The sequence below is a fragment of the Myotis daubentonii genome, chromosome 20, assembly GCF_963259705.1.
Source record: "Myotis daubentonii chromosome 20, mMyoDau2.1, whole genome shotgun sequence".
NCBI classification, from domain to species: domain Eukaryota; kingdom Metazoa; phylum Chordata; class Mammalia; order Chiroptera; family Vespertilionidae; genus Myotis; species Myotis daubentonii.
This window is the reverse complement of record NC_081859.1, coordinates 5,953,366-5,975,805: the sequence shown is the minus strand read 5'-3', so window position 1 is coordinate 5,975,805 and position 22,440 is coordinate 5,953,366. Positions and strand designations below refer to the sequence as shown.

Below are 22,440 nucleotides of genomic sequence, written 5' to 3'. Positions count from 1 at the left end.
TGACCTTGGTTAAAACACAGCGCCAAGAAGGTGAGCAAACATATTAAGAACCGTATGCCATATATGCCAGGTCCCTTGAAACAGCAAGCAGGGACCGGCTCCCGGCATTGCTCATGGATGTCTGCGGTGTAGATTCCAGGACTTTGTGGTCAGGAACTCTGACTGGCTCTGGGCTGGGCCTCGGGAAGCCGGGTTAACGAGCACAGCCCCTTTTTGCTAGTGTCGAGTTATTCTTTCTCTTTTCTCATAGGATCAAAAAGGAAGGAGAGAGAAAATTCTGAAATATCTCATTAGAAAAATGGCTTCACACCATGGAGTCTCAGAGGGAAGGCGGGGTGGGGTGGGGGCGGGAAGAGATCAACCAGGGAACTTGTATGCATATGAAATGAACCCTCCGTCGCAGCGCACACATCTCCTTCTGCAGCAGGAATTGGCTGGAAATAGTCTGCGCTTCCGGTTTTCGGCCACCTGAGTTACTCAATTTCTTCTCATAGGTCCATTTGGGAATGTATTTCTCCATCCATAACTTCGCCCCTGAGGTTCAGAAAAGTAAGGACCACATAATATCTTGTTCTCTCGCTATATACTATCAAGTCTGTCAGAATATGCTGACGACGCCAACGAAGTGCCACTACCTGTTTAACCTCCGAGATATATTCAAGGTTTGTCTTAAAATGCATTCTCTAGCTCACTCTTCACCAGCGGTTCTCAACCTGTGGGTCGCGACCCCTTTGGGGGTCGAACGACCCTTTCACAGGGGTCGCCTAAGGCCATCGGAAAACACATCTATAATGACATATTGTTTTTGTGATTCATCACTATGCTTTCATGATGTTCAATTTGTAACAATGAAACTGGGGGCCGCCACAACCTGAGGAGCTGTATGAAAGGGTCGCGGCATGAGGAAGGTTGAGAACCGCTGCTCTTAATGTTTAAGATGGGGGAAATGTCATTTTACTGAGTTGACTCTCTGACTCTCACTCTCTCCCCTCTCTCTCTACCCTTTCCCTCTCTCCCTCTCTCCTTCCCTCCTTCCCTCCCCCTCATTGATATTTTCAATATTAAATTGTTAAAAGGGGCAAAAAGGGAAATTCAGATCGATTGGTTTTGCTGTGTATTGGCAGCTTATGCATGAACCAGTTACAAAGAATCATTAAAATAATTCCAGGCCAAGAATGCAAGGATAAAACCACGTGAGGCTGTTAGGATATTGGCTACGGTTCTCAGCAGGGAAAGAAATGGCAAGGTGTGGCTCAGTGCATAGAGCGTCGGCCTCCGGACCGAAGGGTCCCAGGTTCGATTCCGGTCAAGGGCACGTGCCCAGGTCGGGGGCCCGGTCCCCCGTGCGAGGCCTGCAGCATGTGTGGCCACCTCCTCCCAGCGGGTGGCTAACGGGGTGTTGTTTTCCCACCCCCGCCAGCTCCTCCTGGGGCTGCTGCAAGCTGACAGGGCCACCGTTGACTCCAAGGAGATGGCCGCCCTGTTCTTCGTCCACGAGGCCGCCCGGGTGTTCCACGACCGCCTGGTCGAGCAGGAGGAGAAGCGGCTCTTCTACCAGTTTCTCTCGAAGGAGCTGGAGAGCTACTTCCAGGTAAACGCGCCTCTCACGCACCCTTTGCCACGGGGTCCCGGCCAGGCGCGTTTCCGTTCAAGTGCACAGACGTGTCTGTGACGTTCATGAAAGAAATGTTAGGCAGTCTGTTACACGCGATAGCTCGAACAGCTAACGCCATGTGCCAGGCCTTTAAAAACGTCCCATAGCCCTAGGCGGTTTGGCTCAGTGGATAGAGCGCCGGCCTGCAGACTGAGGGGTCCCGGGTTCGATTCCAGTCAAGGGCACATGCCCGGGCTGTAGGCTCGATCCACAGTAGCGGGAGTGCAGGAGGCAGCCAGTCGATGATTCTCTCTCATCATTGGTGTTTCTCTCTCTCCTTCCCTCTCCCTTCTTCTCTGAAATCAGTAAAAACATATTTTAGGGAAAATTGTACATATTATTACTCATTTTGATCTCCGTAGCATCCCTGTAGCATAGGTCCTGTTATTGTCCTCAGTTCACAGGTAAAGAAACTGAGGCAGAGTGAGGGTAAGAACACAGCCAGGTCACACAGCTAGTTAAGTGGTAGCCTCATGATTCGAACTGGGGATATCTGACTCCAGATACTCTCTTAACCAGGGGTCCTCAAACTACGGCCCGTGGGCCACATGCAAATACAAATATTGTATTTGTTCCCGTTTTGGTTTTTTTACTTCAAAATAAGATATGTGCAGTGTGCATAGGAATTTGTTCATAGTTTTCTTTTTAAACTATAGTCCGGCCCTCCAACGGTCTGAGGGACAGTGAACCGGCCCCCTGTTTAAAAAGTTTGAGGGCCCCTGCTCTTCACCATCACGCCGTCCTGCCCCTCAGCCTTCCTTCAGCCACTTGCCAAACACGCGTCCCGCACGCACCTGTTAGGAATTTCCAGTGCAAACAGCAAGCCCGGTGGGTGCTGAGACCTGCCTGGAGCCCTGGGGCCCCCTGGTGCCCGACAGGCCTCCGCACACGTCACGGTGCCAGGCAGGGAAGGAAACATGGCTCCTCTCTACCCGGCTTTAGGGGTAGGGAAGCAGACTTCAAAGAGAAGGGAGCCCATGACCTTGGCCTGAAAGGTAGGCAAGAGTTCACCGTGGGCCCCGGAAGCCAGTGTGGCAGCTTGCAGGGCTGTAGAGGTCATTAGCAAGGGGAGATTTTGCTTTCAGGTTGTTGGTGAGACCTCAGAATGGTATTTCCACCCTCGTCGCTCTGGCTCGGTGGATAGAGTGTCGGTCTGCAGACCTAAGGGTCCCAGGTTTAATTCTGGTCCAGGTTACATACCTTGATTAAAGGCTCGATTCCCCCCACCCTGGAGGCAACCAATCGATGCCTCTCTCTCTCTCTCTCTCTCTCTCTCTCTCTCTCTCTCTCTCTCTCTCCCTCTCTCCCTCTCTCCCTCTCTCCCTCTCCCTCTCCCCCACCCCCCACCCCGCCCTCCCTCCATTCTCTCTAAAAATCAATGGAAAAATATCCTCAGGTGAGGATTAACAAAAAACAAGGCATTTCCACAGCCGGGGTTCTGAAACGTGGAACCCGAGGATCCTCAAAGAGCCCTTCGATAAAACTGTCCCCCAATGTGTTTAGTTTCCTTTGTGGCCGTTGTACCTTGCTGTGTGCGTTTCAGAATATTATTCTGAGGAACCTGTGGGTGTCACTGCCAAAACGGGCCCAGGGCACAGAATAGGTGAGGAACCCCTGACGTCTCGAGCTTTGGGGATGCCGGCGCTTGGCGTTGATTTGGATGAGCAGCCGTGGGCCGGTAACAGGTGCTCTCGAATGATCACCTCCCGACAGATCCAATGGACCAAAGAATCCATGATGAGCGACTCCACCGTCTTTGTGGATTTCCTGCGGATCAACAAGTCTCTTAAGAAAAAGATGTACCAGAACACCAACGACTACAACAAGCTGGCCAGGGTGCTCAGCGAGTTCCAGACCAAGATCCGCTCAACCTCAGAGGTAAAGGCGTAAAATGGTAGAAGTGGTATACACGTGTGTGTATGAGTTCATATGTGCACACACACATCCTGTATAACAAAGAGCTAATATGAGAATTAGGCTGCACAGCGGAACGGCCAGGGGGTGGGGCTGTGGGGCGGAGCCCCTTGCAGGAATTTCATGCACCGCGCCTCTAGTATGACTATAAAATGTAATATCTTTAAGGTGTGTGTGTGCGCGCACAAGCGAGAGTGTTCACGGGGAAAAAGTTTATCCTCATATTTTAAAGCAGACCATTAGGAGTACAGTTTTATATTGTTTCAGCTAATTTGGTCTCATTTAATAAAAGGGTAAACTTTTATTTTTTATTTTATTTTATGTTTTTTAAAATATATCTTTATTGATGTCAGAGGGAGGGAAAGGGAAAGAGAGAGAGAGAAGCATCAATGATGAGAGAGAATCATGGATCGGCTGCCTCCTGCACGCCCCCCAGTGAGGATGGAGCCTGCACCCTGGGCCTGTGCCCTGACCGGGAATCGAACCGTGACCTCCTGGTTCGTAGGTCGACGCTCAGCCACTGAGCCCCGCGCCGGTCGGGCTGGAAGGGTAAAATCTTAAATACAAGGTGCACAGCTGTGAGCTGCAGGGGGCGGACCGATGAGCGTTGGTGAGTTAAGAGATGCAGAAGGCAGCGTGGCGCCAGGACCCAGAGGAAAACAGGGACAGCAAAACGGATGCGACTGGTGTCTACCATTTCCTTTCCCCGTTGTCCTGGGAAGAGCTGTGCCCGCACTGCGACTCCAGCAACATCACAGGCGCCTCGACCCAGTTTCCCACGACTCCCCCCCCACCATCCCCCTACCCCGGGACCCAGCAATGGAGACGCAGCCAGGGTGCCGCTGTCCTCTCTCTTCTCTCCCCTGGAGCCTGAGACCTCCCCGAGTCTCGCACACCAGCCACACTGTTGGCAGAGGGCCAGTCCTCACCGTGCAAACTTATCTTCCATGCAGGGAAGCCACTTGACTCGGCCTAGGGCCGTGGTCTGCAAACTGCGGCTCGCGAGCCACACGCGGCTCTTTGGCCCCTGGAGTGTGGGTCTCCCACAGAATACCACGTGTGGGCACGCACCGACAGGGCGATTGAAACTTCGTGGCCCGTGCGCGGAAGTCGGTATTTTGTGGAAGAGCCACACTCCAGGGGCCACAGAGCCGCATGTGGCGCGCGAGCCGCAGTTTGCAGACCACCGGTCCAGGTGACTGGAATAGTCATTGTCATTTCTGTATCCGCCTAGGCCATACCAGAGCGCGGCCTAGCCAGTGTGTCTCAGTGGGTAGAGCATCAGTCCACGGGCTGAAGGGTCCCGGGTTCAACTCCGGTCAAGGGCACGCAGCTCGGTTGCAGGCCCCATCCCCGGCCCCGGTCGGGGTGCGTGCAGGAAGCAACCAAACACATCGATGTTTCTCTCTCTCCCTCTCTCTCCCTCTCTCTCCCTCCCTCTCCCTCCCTCTCCCTCCCTCTCTCTCCCTCTCCCTCTCCCTCTCTTCCACTCTCTCCGAAAATCAATGGGAAGATATACTTGGGTGAAGGTTACCAGCAACAACAAAAATCTTGAAAAACAAACAACACCCCGTATTGAACACTTCCCTGTGCCTGCCCTCAGCGGTGTGCCCATTTCTTTGCCAGATTCCTCACTCCATGGTGTTCTTCAAGGAGGCCATAGAGCACATTGCCAGGGCCGCGCGGGTCCTTCGGCAGTCGGGGACTCACATGTTATTGGTAAGAACTGCAAGTTCTCAGACCTTTTTTAAAGCCGGTCCATGAAAAATGAAGGCAACCTCAGCCGTCTCCTTCGCTGACCGAAGTTGTACGTATCCAGGGTGTCCGTGTGGGAAAGGCCAGAGTCGTCCAGTCATAGGACAAGGTCCTTGTCCTCTTAAGGGTTTGCGTAAGAAATGCACCAGCACATCAGCGTGTTCTTGGTTCGTAGAAAGGATTTGGCCTGAATAAAAGCGATGGGTCTCGCATATCCTCGGCCCTAACGTACTCTCCGTGCAAGTGGATCTTGCTTCAAAACAGCACACGTACTTGAATTTGGATTCAGAAGCTTGAGTCACGCTTCTGAATGAAAAGTTATACTTTTCATGGAAGCCAGGGGGAGTGACCTTCTTGGAAAATCCCTCAATAACTCGAATGGAGGTATTATTTTATTCGGAAGGCTAAAGAAAAGCCAACATATTTAGCCAATTATGCGAATCACATGATTTATGACTATTATTATTTATGTCTATTTATTTTATAGCTATTTTAGTTATTTAAATGACACTGTTTTTTTTTCACGAAGGACTTTTCTTTGGCATTCAGAGAAACTAGAACTTTATTTTTTAAATCTATTATTTAAGCAGACATGTACAAGATTAATTACAAGGAATTAAGCGTGAGAAAATGGCCCTGGCCGGTTTGGCTCAGTGGATGGAGCGTCAGCCTGTGGACCAAAGGGTCCCGGGTTTGATTCCGGTCAAGGGCACGTACCTTGGTTGCAGGCTCCTCTCTGAGCCCGGGGGCCTGGTCGGGGCTCGTGCAGGAGGCAGCCAATCGATGTGTTTCTCTCACATCGATGTTTCTCTCTGTCTCTCCCTCTCTCCTCCACTCTCCCTAAAAACCAATGGAAAAAATATCCTCGGGTGAGGATTAAAAAAAAACACAAAAAGGTTAGAAAATAGAATTAAGCCAAAAATGCAAAAGCAGATCATTCCACCGTCAAAACTATTCCTTCCTAGCCTTTCCCACTCCATAAATGGCACCGCCATAGACCTACTGCGCTAGCCCCACACCTGGGAACCCCTCATCCTTGACACCTTTCACTCCCTCCCCACATTCAGCTTGTCAATAGTATCTCTCCCCAAAAAGTCTTAAACCTAGTGTTTTTATTGTCTAGATTTCTAGCACATCTAGACAGAAAACTATGCAGGGAAAGAGTCCCAGGACATCACACAGAGGTCACGTGTTCGGATTATTTTTTTTTTCTTCCAAAGATTGGCATAGACGGATGCGGGAAGGAGACTTGTACGATCTTGGCCTGCTACTTGACGGACCACAAACTCTACCACGTGCCCGTGTCTCAGAACTATTCCTACGTGGAATTCAAAGAGGACTGTAAGAAGGTGTTTGTCCAGGCAGGATTAGAAGGGACCCCCACTGCTCTGGTCTTGGCTAATTTAAGCCTAGATCAGGTAAGTCCTTTTTCTCTTGATTACTTGTTGAAGTTTGATATTTAAATAGTCCCCCCCCCATTTAATATTTGAAAAGAAAATAATTATACGTAAGCCTATTATCATTCTACCATCATCGAGGCTCTTTGCTACTCTGTGTTCTGATCCAGTTATAGCCGTAGAGTTTGTACATCTGTAATCATGGTGCATAAGCATTACAGCCAAAGCATTTTTAGCTTTATAATTCTCATTTTAATTGAGCAAACACAGGTGTTTGGCAGTTAGAAGTAATTTATCTCTGTAGATGAAGTTATCTGTGTTGTTTTTTTTTTTTTTTTTAAAGCGCTATGGTCTGTATGCACTCTCTGCCCACGTGACCTGCAGTGGGGTGTGGGTGAGCCCCGGGGGGTCTTATCTAAGGGACACATGGGCTTACAGGTGCTGGGAGGCTAGGGAGCCTGCTGATCACAAGGGCTGCTGGGAAGTCACATGGGGGACTGGCATGGGCGGTGACTGCAGGCCATCATCTAGGGCAGTGGTTCTCAACTTTCAGGCCCTTTAAATACAGTTCCTCCTGTTGTGACCCAACCATAACATTATTTTCGTTGCTACTTCATCACTGTCATGTTGCTACTGTTATGAATCGTCATGTAAATATCTGATACGCAGGATGGTCTTAGGCCAGTGGTCGGCAAACTGCGGCTCGCGAGCCACATGCGGCTCTTTGGCCCCTTGAGTGCGGCTCTTCCACAAAATACCACGTGCGGGCGTGCACATACAGTGCGATTGAAACTTCGTGGCCCATGCGCAGAATGACCCCTGTGAAAGGGTCATTCGACCACCAAAGGGGTCGGGACCCACAGGTTGAGAACCGCTGGTCTCGGGCATGCGCTGACCTGGGAGCTGGTGACAGCTTGAGGTCCCCGCAGGCCGTGTGGCCAGCAAGGTGGGTGCCCGGGCAGCAGGACCGCGGACAAGCTGACCTCACCTCTGGACCAGTGGGTAACACTTAGCGTTTCGTGAGCTGCCGTGGTTCTCAGTGCGACTCGGGAGATGGAAGCAGCTGGCCCGCCCCTCTGTGGCCGCTCCTGGAGCCCGCCCGCCCTCCCCTGGGCGGACACACCGTCCTGTGAGGCTGAGGAGGGTCCTGAGCAGACAGTGGGGCTCAGAATTTTTTTTTTTTTTTAAGAAATCTTGGGTTTATTCTCAAAACCAAAACGTTCACCCTTTTATAGCTCCTCTGGTAGATAGATGCTGTTTTCACCTTTTCCACCGGGTCTGGAGCCCCTTATGGAGATGAACTGGGTGAAAGGACCAGTCCTGTTTGTGCAGCATCCGAGCACAAACGTCGATGAATGGAGGCAGGCTGGGAGCTGCCGGGCCAAGTCCCTGCCCGGTTCATTGTCATTCCTGCCCCCTGCTGCCCCCTCCTGCCCCCTCCTGCCCCCTCCTGCCCCCTGCTGCCCCCTCCTGGCCCCTCCTGCCCCCTCCTGCCCCCTGCTGCCCCCTGCTGCCCCCTCCTGGCCCCTCCTGGCCCCTCCTGCCCCCTCCCGCCCCCTCCCGCCCCCTCCCGCTCCCTCCCGGCCCCTCCCGCCCCCTCCCGCCCCCTCCCGCCCCCTCCCGGCCCCTCCTGGCCCCTCCTGGCCCCTCCTGCCCCCTCCTGCCCCCTCCTGCCCCCTCCTGGCCCCTCCTGGCCCCTCCTGGCCCCTCCTGCCCCCTCCTGGCCCCTCCTGCCCCCTCCTGCCCCCTCCTGCCCCCTCCCAACCCCGCAGGGCCCAGTGCTGGCATTGCTACCAGGACCCACGGCCGCTTCTCTCGTGCTTGAAGCAGTGGGTGGGTGGGTAAAGCTTATTAGACTCGGGGGGAAATATTTCTTGATGGGTTCAAATGAACAGAAATCAGTTTTGTCTTAATGAATCTCAGTTCTCTTAACCAGCAGTTCTCAACCTGTGGGTCGCGACCCCTTTGGCGGTCGAACGACCCTTTCACAGGGGTCGCCCAAGACCATCCTGCATATCAGATATTTACATGACGATTCATCACAGGAGCAACATGACAGTGATGAAGTAGCAACGAAAATAATGTTATGGTTGGGGGTCACCACATGAGGAACTGTATTTAAAGGGCCAGAGGTTGAGAACCACTGCCTTAACCCCTCCTGCCTGGTGTGTTCCGAGTGGAATACTTGGGTCCTTTCCCCGCGCGGGTGAAATGTGTTTCCCCGCAGGAGGCCTTCCTGGAGGACCTGAACAGCATCGTCAGTCTGGGGGACGTGCCTGACATATTCGAAAAGGAGGAGCTGGACTCGCTCGCCCTGCGGATCCGGCCTCTGGCCGAAAGGACCGGCTACATGGACAACAGGCAGGCCGTCCTCTCCTTCTTCCAGAAGGTACCACGGCGCACGCCGGCTTCCCAGCGCCGTGGGAGGTGGGCGCAGACCGCGTGCGCCGTTCCTGTGTGTGATATTCGACGTGGGGGACCTTCTTGAGTTCTTTCAGGGAGTTTTCAGAGCTGACCTCCACACGGGCACACAGCGCTCTGAGGCCTGGGCCTCGCTGTCATTGGCTAGAAAAATAACAGCTGGCGGTCATGACAAATGAGATCCCGTGATGATTTCTTTTTGTTCCTTTTTTTTTTTTAAGAGAGAAAGAGAGAGAGAGAGAGAGAGGAGAGAGAGAGAGAGAGATTGGTTGCCTCCCACACACGCACTGACCAAGGGCAGGGAGTGAACCTGCGACCCAGGTACAATCCCTTCACTGGACTCGAACCTGCAGCCCTCCGACGCACAGGCAGGCACTCTGACCATTGGGCACACTGGCCAGGGCCCCCCTGTGATTTCTTACGCTGAGATTCCTTCCCAGCCGAGGAGGCTTGCATCTCGGTCATGTTGGCAACAAGGGTGGACAGGCAAGAAACAGGAATGTTTTCCTCCCTTTGAAAGAAGCCTAACATTGGCCAGGAGGCCGTGGGCACGGCAGGAAGCTGGCCAGGAGAAGCGGGCGGTGGTCAGCAGGGACTCGGCAGGCGGGTGGCCGTGAAAGGACCAGTTTGAAGCGGGGTGTGACCGACGACCAAGGCTTTCTGACCGGTGGCCGGTGACTGACCGGTGGCTCGGTGAACAGGTCGACGTGGCTGCCCAAACCCCAAAGTGTCCGCTGGGGAAGCCTGTACACAGGTCAGCGTATTTCTGGTGCCCGTCTCTAGCTCTCATGGAGTCATTTGAAAACTGAACTGGGCAACCCTCCATTCCTCACCGGGTGCTTTGTGATCGGTCACGAGAAGAAGCTGTAAAAGATTGCAGACGCAGCCACTGAGAGCATCCACCACTGAGAGGGAACGTCGTCTAAATGGCTGCTTCGATTGAGTTGTGGATTTTTGTTTTATTTTGTTTTAAATATGTTTTTATTGATTTCAGAGAGGAAGGGAGCGAGAGAGAGAGAAATAGAAACATCCGTGATGGGAGAGAATCATGGATTGGCTGCCTCCTGCATGCCCCACACTGGGGATCAAGCCCACAACCAGGGTATGTGCCCTTGACCGGGAATTGAACCCTGACCCCCTGGTTCTTTCTCATCATTGATGTTTTTCTCTCTCTCTCCCCCTCCCTCTCCCTTCCTCTCTGAAATCAATAAAAACATTTTTAAAAAACATACACACAGAAGAGCTCTATGGGAATTGCCATTTCCTTTGGGAGGGCGCTGGTCGTGGCAGGCACGCTGCGCACAGTGGGTCAGGCACGCCGCGCACAGTGGGTCAGGCACTCCGCGCACAGTGGGTCAGTCTCGACTCACTAAGGAAAGAATTGACACGAGTTTTAAGTGGCATGTTCAATGCAATATATTTTTTTCAAAGCAATGGATTACATTTTAACAGCTTATATTTCCATTATGTTTCAGAGAATTCGTAAAAGTTTGCATATTTTTATGATCGTGAGTCCCACGGGACCTAACTTCCGCCAAAACTGCCGCGTATATGCCTCTATGATTAGCTCCTGCACGATCGACTGGTACGAGAGGTGGCCAGAAGAGGCGCTCCTGGTGGTAGCCAACTCTTTCTTGAGAAAAAATGTGAATTTAGAGAACAGAGAGGTAAATATAACTTCTTTAAAAAAAAAACACAAAAAACTAATACAAGGGAAGCTTTCCATTTATTAACAGGATCTGAGAGTATCATATTTCTGAACAGCGCTGAACCCCAGATGGACAGAAATGGGCAGCTCTCGGAAAAATTAGAAAACAAGTCAAGTGTTTGTCTGGACTCTCGGTCCATTTCCTGTCTCATTTGCCCCCAAATTCACCTTATTTCAAAGATGCTCAGATTCCTCGTCGCCCGGGTCCCCTCACTCTCCTGCCCTCGGGGTGAACGGCAGGTGTTCATGCAAAGCCAGCCAGTGGGAACTCTTTCTCTTCTGCATTTTGCGTTTCGCTGACCAGACTCTCCGCTGAGGACGCTGCAGCCTCTGTGTTGCTCAAACTCCAAAGCAGTGAGAGCCCAAGCCACACGCACACGCACACGCACACGCCCGCACACACACGCACACACATGCACACGCGCGCACACGCACACAAGCAGCTCCGAGTTTATGAGCAACACGTAAATGAGAATCTTTTGAGAGTGGCTCCCCGAAGATCCCACGGGGTACAGACAAAGGAAGTTGTGGATGCACAGAGCCTGAAGCTGGGCGAGACCTCGAAAGGGGCCCGCAGCCTTACCTGTCCATGTGTTCGAGGCAGGTAGAGGCCAAGGACACGAGGGACGGGTGGAACCGGAAGAAAACGCAGCTGGCTTTCACGCAGCGGTTCTCAACCTTCCTAAGGCCGCGGCCCTTTAACGCCGTTCCTCATGCTGTGGTGACCCCCAATGTCATTGTTACAAATGGAACATCATGAAAGCAGAGTGATGAATCACAAAAACAATATGTAATTAATATATGTGTTTTCCATGGTCTTAGGCGACCCCTGTGAAAGGGTCGTTCGACCCCCGAAGAGGTCGCGACCCACAGGTTGAGAACTGCTGCTTTAACGTGACCCGGTGGTTGGTTGGCGAGACTTGGCAGCCAGGAGATGGGCAGTTACGACTCGGTTACATCTAAGTGACAATTCCCTCCGGAGCTCAGCCGTGGGGACTCGCTTTCCATTCTTGTTCCGCTCAGCTATGTATCTGTATGTCCTGTGAACCCCTACGTTCTTACAGGTTTGTTTTACTCAAGGGAACTGAGTGTCCTGCTATGATTGATCTACCTGAAGGAAGATGAGAGCGGAAGAAAGCGCCGTAAACATGGACCCTGGGTCACAGGTCCCTGACTCCGTGGGTGGCCAGAGCAGGAACGCGGGCTCAGACCAGTGAATGGGGGAGTCTGGCGTGTCACTGATCATTGGCCATAGCGCTGCCTCGTTCACGCTCGTACCATCCCAGCTATTAAAACTCATATATTCGTGGTCCCACCCATCCGGGGCCTTTATCTACATCCCCACATCTCAAAAATGATCAACTATTTCCAGTTACAGAGTTCAATCTCCTCTTTTTTTAGGTATATTTGAATTGCTTTCTCTTAATTCTTAAAAAAATGTATGTGTTTTTCAGAACTTAACGGAAAAACTTGCCCCCGCGTGTGTCCAAATCCACCGAAGCGTGAAAGACTTGAGCACAAAATTCTTCCAAAAAACCGGGAGGCGATATTACGTGACCCCCCGAAGCTACCTGCGATTCATGGACACATTTGCACACATTTTGAGGTCACGCGAGAAAGAACTGCAAACGAAGAGGTGAGACTGGGAGACCAAGTCAGAAAACACGTGTATTTTTTCTGTTTCTGTTTCAATAGACGTTGCATCGGCGCTCTTGTTTGTAAACACAAACACAAGACCCGCCCGTGCGTCCCCGACTGCGGTGTTTGATCGGAATCGCATTAAACCTCCGTATCGGTTTGGGGAGAGCTGGTGTCTTCACCGCGGTGCCTGCCGGCCATGACCACGGTGCGTCTTGTCATAAACGACCCCTCCCCATCCTTTCCCTCCTTCAGGGATCGCTTCTACATGGGCCTGTCCAAGATCCTGGAGGCCAGGGCTCTGGTCACAGACATGCAGGAGGAGCTCTTGATGGTCACCCCTCAGATAGAACAGAAAACAAAGGTGAGTTCCATTTGAAATCTCTGATAGTTTAGCACAGAGCAGCGTTGCGAAAGCTCACTTCCTGGTTTGGACACCACATAGCTGTGTAATCTGTCTTAGTCCCAATTTCCTTCTCTGTCAAGGGAGAGGGACAGTAACAACAGTGATAGCAAAATATTAACATCATTATCCTAGTTAATAAAAGCCTAATATGCTAAGTGTCCGACTGTTCGTTCGACCGTTCGACCAGTTGCTATGACGCGCGCTGACCACCAGGGGGCAGACTCTCCAACCGGTAGAGTTGCTGGGGGCCGGCCGATCGGGACTGGGTGAGACAGGCCAGACACGCCCTGGAGCCCTCCCGCGGCCCCTCCCCGGCCACGATTGTGCACTGGTGGGGTCCCTCGGCCTGGCCTGTGCCCTCTTGCAATCTGGGATCCCTCAGGGGGATGTCGGAGAGCCGGTTTTGGCCTGATCCCCGCAGGCCAGGCTGAGGGACCCCACTGGTGCACGAATCCATGCACCGGGCCTCTAGTATTTTCATATTGAAACGTGATGATCAGTATCTAACTAATGGTAAAAACCTCAGCTAGAAAAACTCCCTAGTTATTCGTCACCTGAAATGTTCTGTGGTCACAGGCAAGCTGCCCAGTATTCTAAAGTCGTTACGTGTCATTGTTCCTTACGTGCGTTGTATGAAATGATGTTTAGCGTAGTCATCTTTGTTAGTCTATTAAAGATATTCCAAGCTGATGTTGATCATTTTTTACAGTAACGAAATGGGCTATTTGAATTTCTCTTTTTTTTTAAAAAAATCTCTCTCTTAAAATTCATGCTAAGAAGATTTATTTGGTTCATTAGGAAAAAGAAAACTTAATGGAAAAGCTACAGAAGGACTCCCAGGTAGTGGAGAAAGTCCAGATGCTCGTTAAACAGGACGAAGAGATCATGGCAGAAGAAGTCAGGATTGTGGAAGAGCACGCTCAGGTAAAACGAAAACAATAACCAACAGGGGTCACTTGGAGATTTGCAAAATTATTCCCGAACGCCCCGATTTAAAGGTCGGCTAACTGCTCTTCAATATACACGGAGTGGCCAGGGGATGAGGACCACCCCATCAGTACTTCACTGACTCTTCCAAAAATACTGAATATTGAGAACTTCCTAAGCAAATACTCTCAAGGTTTTATTATTATTATTATTATTTGCATAACTAATTCACTTCATTGTACTGATGGGGTGGTCATCATCATCTGGCCACTCAGTGTATATAGTGCCCCAGCTCTGGGTACTTGAAATATTTATCCCAACAAACGTTTACTGAGTAGCTACTCCGTGTGGGACGCGATGAGTGAAATAGGGAGCAGAGGCCCTAACCGGTTTGGCTCATGGATAGAGCGTCGGCCTGCAGAATGAAGGGTCCCAGGTTCGATTCCAGTCAAGGGCATGTACCTTGGTTGCGGGCACATCCCCAGTGGGGGGTGTGCAAGAGGCAGCTGATTGATGTTTCTCTCTCATCGATGTTTCTAACTCTCTATTCCTCTCTGTAAAAATATCAATAAAATATATTTTTTTTAAAAAAATGCCACGTGAGGGTCCAGGGAGGTACCGGAACCTCTGCTAGGCCCACCCCGTGAAGGGGCTATGTGGACCGATACATCAATGTGTGCAGCTTAACTTCAGTCTTTCACTTACTTAGGCCAAAGGAAGAGCGATGTAGAGGAATCAAGGGGTCTTGTTCATGGGTTTTCCCCCTTACTACAGGGCTGATCTGGCTTCAGTGGCAAATCCAGGTTTTGTAGGACCTGAAGCTTATACAATTTTGAGGCCACATTTTTTTGATTTGTTAAAATATGTTTTTATTGATCTTTTAGAGAGAAAGGAAGGGAGAGGAAGAGAGAAAAATCGATGAGAGAGAAACGTTGATCTGCTGCCTCCTGCACGCCCCCCCCCCCCACCGGGGGTTGAGCCAGCAACCCAGGCATGTGGCCTGGCCGGGAATCGAACCCGTGACCTCTTGGTGCATGGGAGGACGCTCAACCAACTGAGCCACACCAGCCTGGCTGAGGCCATATTTTTTAAAAGAATACAAAATTACTAGTGCACAGTTAGACATGGAAGTGAATATTTAGAATAAGTAAAGAAACCGAATAATCTAAAAGCTGACCATTTTTACAAACATCACGCAATCTAGAAAAATAACAATAGTGTTCAATAATTCACTGCCTTAAACACCCCCACAATACCTTTTTCCTGCATTTTTTCCACTGCATACCCTGTGACTGCTTTTTCGTATGGAAATGATTTTGTAATTTCATTTCCGATAGAAATTTTGGTATAGTCGATCAAAACGTGTTTTTCATATGGATAGTTTTCTTAGCAAAGTTTATTTCAGCTTCATCACTTATTGTTGATAATGTCATGAACATTTTTATCAGTATTGCTGTCAACTTTGCTATAAGCAGCAATGGCATTTCAAGATTTCTTGCCTAGCAATTAATCTTAAATTCTCTTTGCATTCGTTAACCCGTTTTCCATCAATATCTTCATTATAGGTGTGTTTTCTGATTTTCATATTTTAATTAATGTCAATATTTCTTGCAAACTCAGCCGGGACCTTGAATTTTTCCAGTGTGATTATAGGATGCATTCTTCATTTTGACATGCAATCGCTTTTGTTTCACATCCCTCAAATTTTTGTCTTATTTGTAAATAACAGTTAAAATGATAAAAAACCTTTCACATATCTATATAAGGAATGTAATTTTTCACTTACATTATTGAGACATTGAAAACATCTTGATTATTACCTAAAACCCCAGGGATTTTAAAGAACTCTTTTTTGCACAACGCCCATCAAAAAGGGGAAAATTCAGCCTGGCCTGTGTGGCCCAGTGGTTGGGCGTTGACCTATGAACCAGGAGGTCACAGTTCGATTCCCAGTCAGGGCACTTGCCCGGATTGCGGGCTCGACCCCCAGTGTGAGGCGTGCAGGAGGCAGTCAGTCAATGATTCTCATCGCTGATGTTTCTGTCTCTCTTTCTCCCTCACCCTTCCTCTCTGAAATCAATGACAATATTTTTAAAAAGGGGAAATGTATGTGCTGTGTTATCAGACGTCCTCAGGAAGGAGTGAGCTTCCCTTTTGTGTGGCTACCAGTGGAAGTCTGACCGGGTGCTTAGTTTTCTACATCTAATGAACAGAAGGATCCTCCACAGCCCGACTCTGCGTCCAGGCATCGTAACCCCTGCTTCTCCTCTGCAGCCTGGAGCTGAGCGCTGTAGCACACGTTCCCCTTATAGCACGCCCTCTGGCCCCGCGCCCGAATGCCGCACGCCAGGAAAGTTGGAAGTTTCTGGAATTATGCCTAGGCGTCGTCCTATTTGAGATAGGTTTACACTTGTTTGTAGGGAAAATAGCTAATCCTATAAAATAAAAGCGTAATATGCAAATTGACCGAATGGTGGAACAACCAGTCGCTATGACGTGCACTGACCACCAGGGGGCAGACGCTCAGTGCAGGAGTGAGGAGGCCCGGACTGCGGTGAGGGCGCAGGCCAGCCTGAGGGCCCCCCCCACCCCCAGTGCATGAATCCCATGCACCAGGCCTCCAGTAAATAATAACACAACTGCATACCCATTCATATGTATCTGGGGGCTTCTGCCTTCTTGCAGACAACTGCCAACGAACTGAAAAGCGTCATGCCGGCTCTGGAAAAGGCCACCTTGGCTCTCAATGCCCTGGATAAAGCCGATATCTCTGAGTTGAGGTGAGTCATGTACCTCTTCCTTTTGAGTTGAGAAAGCTCCGACTAAAGCAGCGATGGCGAACCTTTTGAACTCGGCGTGTCAGCATTTCGAAAAACCCTAACTTCACTCTGGTGCCGTGTCGCATATAGAAATTTTTTGATCTTTGCAACCATAGTAGAACAAAGACTTATATTTTTGATATTTATTTTATATATTTAAATGCCATTTAACAAAGAAAAATCAACCAAAAAAATGAGTTCGCGTGTCACCTCTGACACACGTGTCATAAGTTCGCCATCACTGGACTAAAGCAATAAATACCTGGCAAAAGTCACTAAGTCCACATTCCATGTTTAGATTGCCCTTTTTACCTATCTTGGAGGTTTTGGGGTTTTTTTCAATTTTATATTACGTGTGATATCTACCGTGCCTAATCCATGCTACCATGCCATCGACCGGAAGGCATGTCAGGATTGTATGCTGCCGGGTGCGCCCTTGGTTATAAACCCAACCGCGGTCTCAGAGACGTAGAAACGTGCGTCCTGGAGTTGGTGAGATGCTGTCTTGCCGAGACCGGGCAGAGAGGCCCCAGGGCCTGTGTACGTGCCTGCCCTGCGGTTCCACCAACCAGAGGGCCCTGTGCTGCTCCTTCGGCCAGGTTAGCGGTGGGATCTGTGGGGGTGCAGCCCTGCACGTCGGTGCTGCACTGCCGGCCCTTGCCGCCAGGTGGCGCTATGGGGAGCACTGCCCCTTGTGCCCTCCCAGGTGCGAAAGGCAACAACAGAGACATTCCTAAGAAATACAAGCAGCACCCTAGCTGGTCTGGCCCAGTGGATAGAGCGTCAGCCTGCAGACTGAAGGGTCCCGGGTTCGATTCCAGTCAAGGGCGCTGCCCGGGTGGTGGGCTCGATGGCCCGTAGGGGGCATGCAGGTCATAGGTTGCCTCTCAACCACTGAGCCACCGCCAGCCGGGCAAGACACCCACATTTTTAAAGACACCCAAATAATGAAAAAAAAAAGCTATGTATCGGCCATTAGTTCTCCCGATCGAAAGCGCTTGTTAAAAGAATCTGTATGTGTTGTCTTCTGAGTGATTTTCCTGGTCAAGCTGACGAGCGTCTCGCCGTCCGTTGCAGAGTCTACACGCGCCCCCCTAACCTGGTCCTGACCGTCATGAATGCGGTCTGCATCCTCCTGCAGAAGAAACCTACCTGGGCTACGGCCAAGCTACTGCTCTCGGAGACCGGCTTCCTGAAAAAGCTGGTTCACCTCGACAAGGACCGGTTACCCGATAAGGTAAAAAGCTGCTCGCCGATGGCTGCATCCGGGGCACTTTTGCGTTTACAAACCAAGAGAGCCAAACAGAAGCGTTAAAATCAGAATTCTGGCCTGGCTGGTGTCACGCCGAGGTTGAGCGCTGACCTGTGAACCAGGAGGTCACATGCATGGGTTGCGGGCTCGATCCCCAGTGAGGGGGCGTAGAGGGGTGAAGGAGGCAGCTCATCAGTGATTCTCTTTTGCCCAAATCATAGCAGTCACCCAGGTCGTTTGGGAGTTCCATTCAGAGGTCATTGTTCCACAGGGAGCTGTGGATTTGGTGTCTCCGTGGGAGGAGGGGAGTCGGGGGTCTGCCTGCGCCACCATCCTGAACCGGGTCCCTGAGAGCTATTGTTATGGGGGCGTCAAAGGATTATGTACAACACGCGGCCGGCACTGTTCTGAGCACTTGCCAGTGCGGACGTGTGTGGGAGGAGATGGGGGCAGATGGGAGCACAGAAAAGAAATCAGAGAAAGTAAGGACACCCAGCGAAGAGTCTTTCTGGAGCAGATCTAATTCAGAGGCTTGCCCGGCTGGTGTGGCTCAGTGGTTGAGAAGCAGCCTAAGAGTCAGGAGGTCACGGTTCGATTCCCGGGCAGGGCACAGGCCCGGGTTGTGGGCTCGATCCCCAGTTGTGGGGCGTGAAGGAGGCAGCTGATCAATGATTCTCTCTCATCATTGATGTTTCTATCCCTCTCTCCCTCTCCCTTCCTCTCTAATAAATCAATAGGAATATATTTAACAAAAGAGAAGACTGTGGCTTTGCTGTAGGATGTCAAGAAGGATGATAGCAGGGCCAGAGCCCTGAGTGAGCAGTGGGGTGAGGGCAGCATAGAGTGGGGCCCTGCTGGACAGGTAAGACTCGCAGGAAGAGGAAAGAGGGGGCAGGGTCGGCAGCGAGTTACAAGGCCCTGGGCCCTGGCACTGTAGGTAGATGGACGCACAGGAGAGCCAGATGCCACTGGTGTGGCCACGATCCAGGTCATGTGTGGCCACCAGAAGCCGGAAGAGGCAAGAAGCAGATTCCTCTCTAAAGGCCCCAGAAGGACGTCCGGAAGGTTGTCTGGAAGGATGTCTGGTCTAATTAGCATATTATGCTTTTATTATGACAGATAGGAGCCCCAATAATAAACCGAGGGCAGGCTGCCTGCATCCCTCAGCTGAGTGGTTCTGTCCGGCATGCGGGGGGCGGGGGGGGGGGGGGAAGAGCCACACTTAAGAGGCCAAAGAGCCGCATGTGGCTCGTGAGCCTCAGTTTGCCGACCACTGGTCTCTAGGCGTGTGGCACAGCTAAGCGAGAGGGTGACCTCATGAGCCCCAGGGTGCCCTGGGCCATGCCCCCCCCCCGTTGGCCGGCGGGACCTCTGAGCAGGTGTGTCCAGCCCATTCCCCTCTTGGGGTCCCCAGCCCCTCACCCCTGAGGCCCACAGGAAGGCGATCTCAGACCTCCGCGCACCCCAACTTGTGCGAAGCCGGAGAAAGTTAACGTGTTCTGTTTTGACTTTTAAACGGAGCTCCTCTTTTAAAAACTGTAGCAGTAACAGCAGCGACAAGATGTCTGCACTGGGGGCTTCCCCCTCTGGAAAAATCATTGGTACGAGAGCCAGTTTGTGCTGAGGTGTGTGTGTGGGGGGGGAGGGGGGGTGTTAATCCTCACCCAAGGATATTTTTTCCATTGATTTTTAGAGAGGGTGGGAGAGAGGGGAAGGGGAGAGAGAAAGAAGGGGGGGGGAAGGAACATGGATGTGAGAGAGCGACATCGATTGGTTGCCTCCTGCAAACCTGCAACCAGGTCTGGGCCTCAGACCAGGAATCAAACCCGAGACCCTCCGGTCCAAAGGCCGGCGCTCTAACCACTGGGCCACCAGGCAGGGCTAGCTAGGTATGTTGTTTTCCTTCTGCCCGGGAGCAGCCGGGTATTTCTGATGGGAGATAAGATTTCACCCTAAGGCGGATGAGGGAGGACTTGACATCCAGAATCGACCTTTCTCACGTGACACCCCGCTTACGCTCTCTGCAGGTGTTCGTAAAGCTGAAGAAGTTTTTAACCTCACCCGACTTCCACCCCAAAAAGATCGCCCACGTGTCCGTCGCCTGCTGCTCCATGTGCGAGTGGATCATAGCTCTGAACAACTACCACAGCGTTCGGAAGGTACGCCTTTCCCTCCTAAACGCCCTAAGCAGCTGGGAAGCGGCACGTCGCACGGACGAAGTATCCAGGAATGCTGTTCATTTAACAAGACGCAAGTGAACTTCCCGGGAAAGAAATACGCAAGGACACACCCTGTAATCAAACACACGCCAGCGCGCACAGCTATCAAGCCCTCCTGTCCAATTCCGATCTTTATGGCAGCGGTGCTGCTGTTTCATGTGTTTGTTTTACTATATTTCGCCATATTAAACTATTTTATATTCCTTCTGGACACGTAATTCTCGGCAAGTTCATCCTAAGGGTTGACACTTATAAATGTCTTTTAAACAAAGGTGGCATTTCAGCCCTGGCTGGTTTGGCTCAGTGGATAGAGTGTCGGCCAGCGGACTGAAGGGTCCTGGGTTCGATTCTGGTCAGGGGCACCTGCCTGGGTTGCAGGCTTGGTCCCCAGTAGGGGGGCGTGCCGCAGCAGGCAGCCGATCAGTGATTCTCTCTCATCATTGATGTATCTGTCTCTCCGTCTCCCTTCCTCTCTGAAATCAATAACAATATATTTTTAAACAAAAGTGGCATTTTTTTAAAAAGTGAACTTGACTTTCTTAACGCTCAAATGCTGTGACGTTCCTTTGAAGGTGGTGGGCCCGAAAGAGATCCAAGTCACCGAAGCCCAGAACGTTCTAAGAATTTCGCAACAAAGGTTGGCAGAGAAACAAAGAGGCTTGCAGCTGGTAAGACATTTTTTTTACCCGTTAAACTGTCGACGCCTTTACGAACTAGATAACAGCATCCAGAAAGAGTCATCATCTCAGTAGATTTCATAAGCTGGAGATAAAATGGGGATGATCGTGAAGGTAGTAAAGGCTTAATTACGATGAAACTAGAGGCCCGATGCACAAAATTCGAGCAAAAGTAGGCCTTCCTTCCCCCCCGCTGCTGGCACCGGCTTCCCTCTGGCACCCGGGACCCGGGCTTTCCTCTGGCGGCCGACAGGCATCTGGGACCGGGGCAGCCCCAGCTTTGTCCGGAAGATCGTCCGGTCTAATTATCATTTTACACTTTTATTATTATAGATGATGGAAAATCTAAATGTTACCTTAAACATAGGTGAGCGGACACATTGTTTTTCTAATAACTTGGGGGATACCTGTGATAAAAAGTTGGGAGACCACCTGGCCAAAATACCATCAATCCCTTACCCTGGTCTACTCGAACGCCCGCGTGACTTGTTCTCCTGTTCACCCCGCTTTCTACAATTTAATTTTATTGGGGTGATGCTGGTCAGTACGATCATACCGGTTCCAAGTGAAACATGATCTGTGTATGGCTTTGTATGCCCACCACCCAAAGTCAAATGGTCTCCCATCACCATATATTCGGCCCCCTCCACCCTTTACTACCCCTTCCCTCTGTTGTCTGCGTCTGTGAGATTCAGTTTTATATCCTACATATGAGTGAAATCAAACGGTTCTTCGCTTTTTCTGACTGACTGACTTCACTTAGCAGAATAGTCTCGCAGTCCATCCATCTTGTCACTAATGGCGCTATTTCATCTTCTCTTACGGCTGAGTACCATCCCATGGTGTTTGGGTACCCCATGCTCTTCATCCAGTCCTCTATCAAAGGACACTTTGGTTGCTTCCATGTCTTGGCCACCATGAATAGAGCTGTAATAAACATGGGGTGTCGATACCTTTGCCAATAACGTTTTCAGATGTTTCCGGTGGAATCTCAGAGGAGGGACTGCTGGGTCATACGGTAACTCTTATTCTTAATTTTTTTGAGGAACCTTCATGCTCTTCTCCAAAGGGGCTGCACCAGTGACATTCCCACCAGCAGGGACTGAGGGTTCCTTTTGCTCCAAAACCTCTCCAACACTTGTTGTGACTTGTCTTGTTGATAATGGCCATGTTCGCGGGGTGAGATGGCATCTCGTAGTTTTTATTTGCATTTCTCTGATATATGTTGTATCTGTTGGCCATGTGTATGCCTTGGGAGAAGTCTCTGCTCTGCTCCTCTGCCCCTTTTTGAATGGGATTGTTTGTTTGGTGTGGAGCTGTATGAGTTCTTTATGTATTTTGCATATTAACCCCTTGTCAGAGCTGCTGTTTACAAATATCTTCTCCCATTTGGTTGGCTGCCTTTTCGTTTTGTTGGCAGTTTCTTTTGCTGGACAGAAGCTCTGCAGTTTGATATAGTCCCATTCATCTATTTTTGCCTTTATTTCCCTTGCCTTTTGGGGTCAAATTCATAAAATCTTCTCTAAGACCCAGGTCCATAAGTTTAGTACCTGTGTTTTCTTCTATGTAATTTATTGAAGGTGGCACTTAAAAAAACAAACTTCAGCCCTGCTGGCGTGGCTCAGTGGTTGAGCGTCAACCTATGAACCAGGA

At 50.6% G+C, this 22,440-nt stretch overlaps 1 protein-coding gene across 1 annotated transcript in view; it reads left to right on the top strand.

Annotated features, from left to right (window-relative positions):
* The window catches only part of DNAH14 (dynein axonemal heavy chain 14), a 140,173-nt gene that overhangs the window by 87,104 nt on the left and 30,629 nt on the right, over window positions 1–22,440 (top strand). The window contains exons 50-63 of the mRNA XM_059677837.1: window positions 495–662; window positions 1,421–1,591; window positions 3,368–3,532; window positions 5,195–5,287; window positions 6,544–6,741; window positions 8,948–9,109; window positions 10,617–10,808; window positions 12,304–12,485; window positions 12,743–12,851; window positions 13,692–13,817; window positions 16,506–16,600; window positions 17,717–17,876; window positions 19,919–20,050; window positions 20,683–20,778. Coding sequence (XP_059533820.1) covers window positions 495–662; window positions 1,421–1,591; window positions 3,368–3,532; window positions 5,195–5,287; window positions 6,544–6,741; window positions 8,948–9,109; window positions 10,617–10,808; window positions 12,304–12,485; window positions 12,743–12,851; window positions 13,692–13,817; window positions 16,506–16,600; window positions 17,717–17,876; window positions 19,919–20,050; window positions 20,683–20,778 — 2,049 coding nt within the window. The remainder of the gene's footprint in view (window positions 1–494; window positions 663–1,420; window positions 1,592–3,367; window positions 3,533–5,194; window positions 5,288–6,543; window positions 6,742–8,947; window positions 9,110–10,616; window positions 10,809–12,303; window positions 12,486–12,742; window positions 12,852–13,691; window positions 13,818–16,505; window positions 16,601–17,716; window positions 17,877–19,918; window positions 20,051–20,682; window positions 20,779–22,440) is intronic.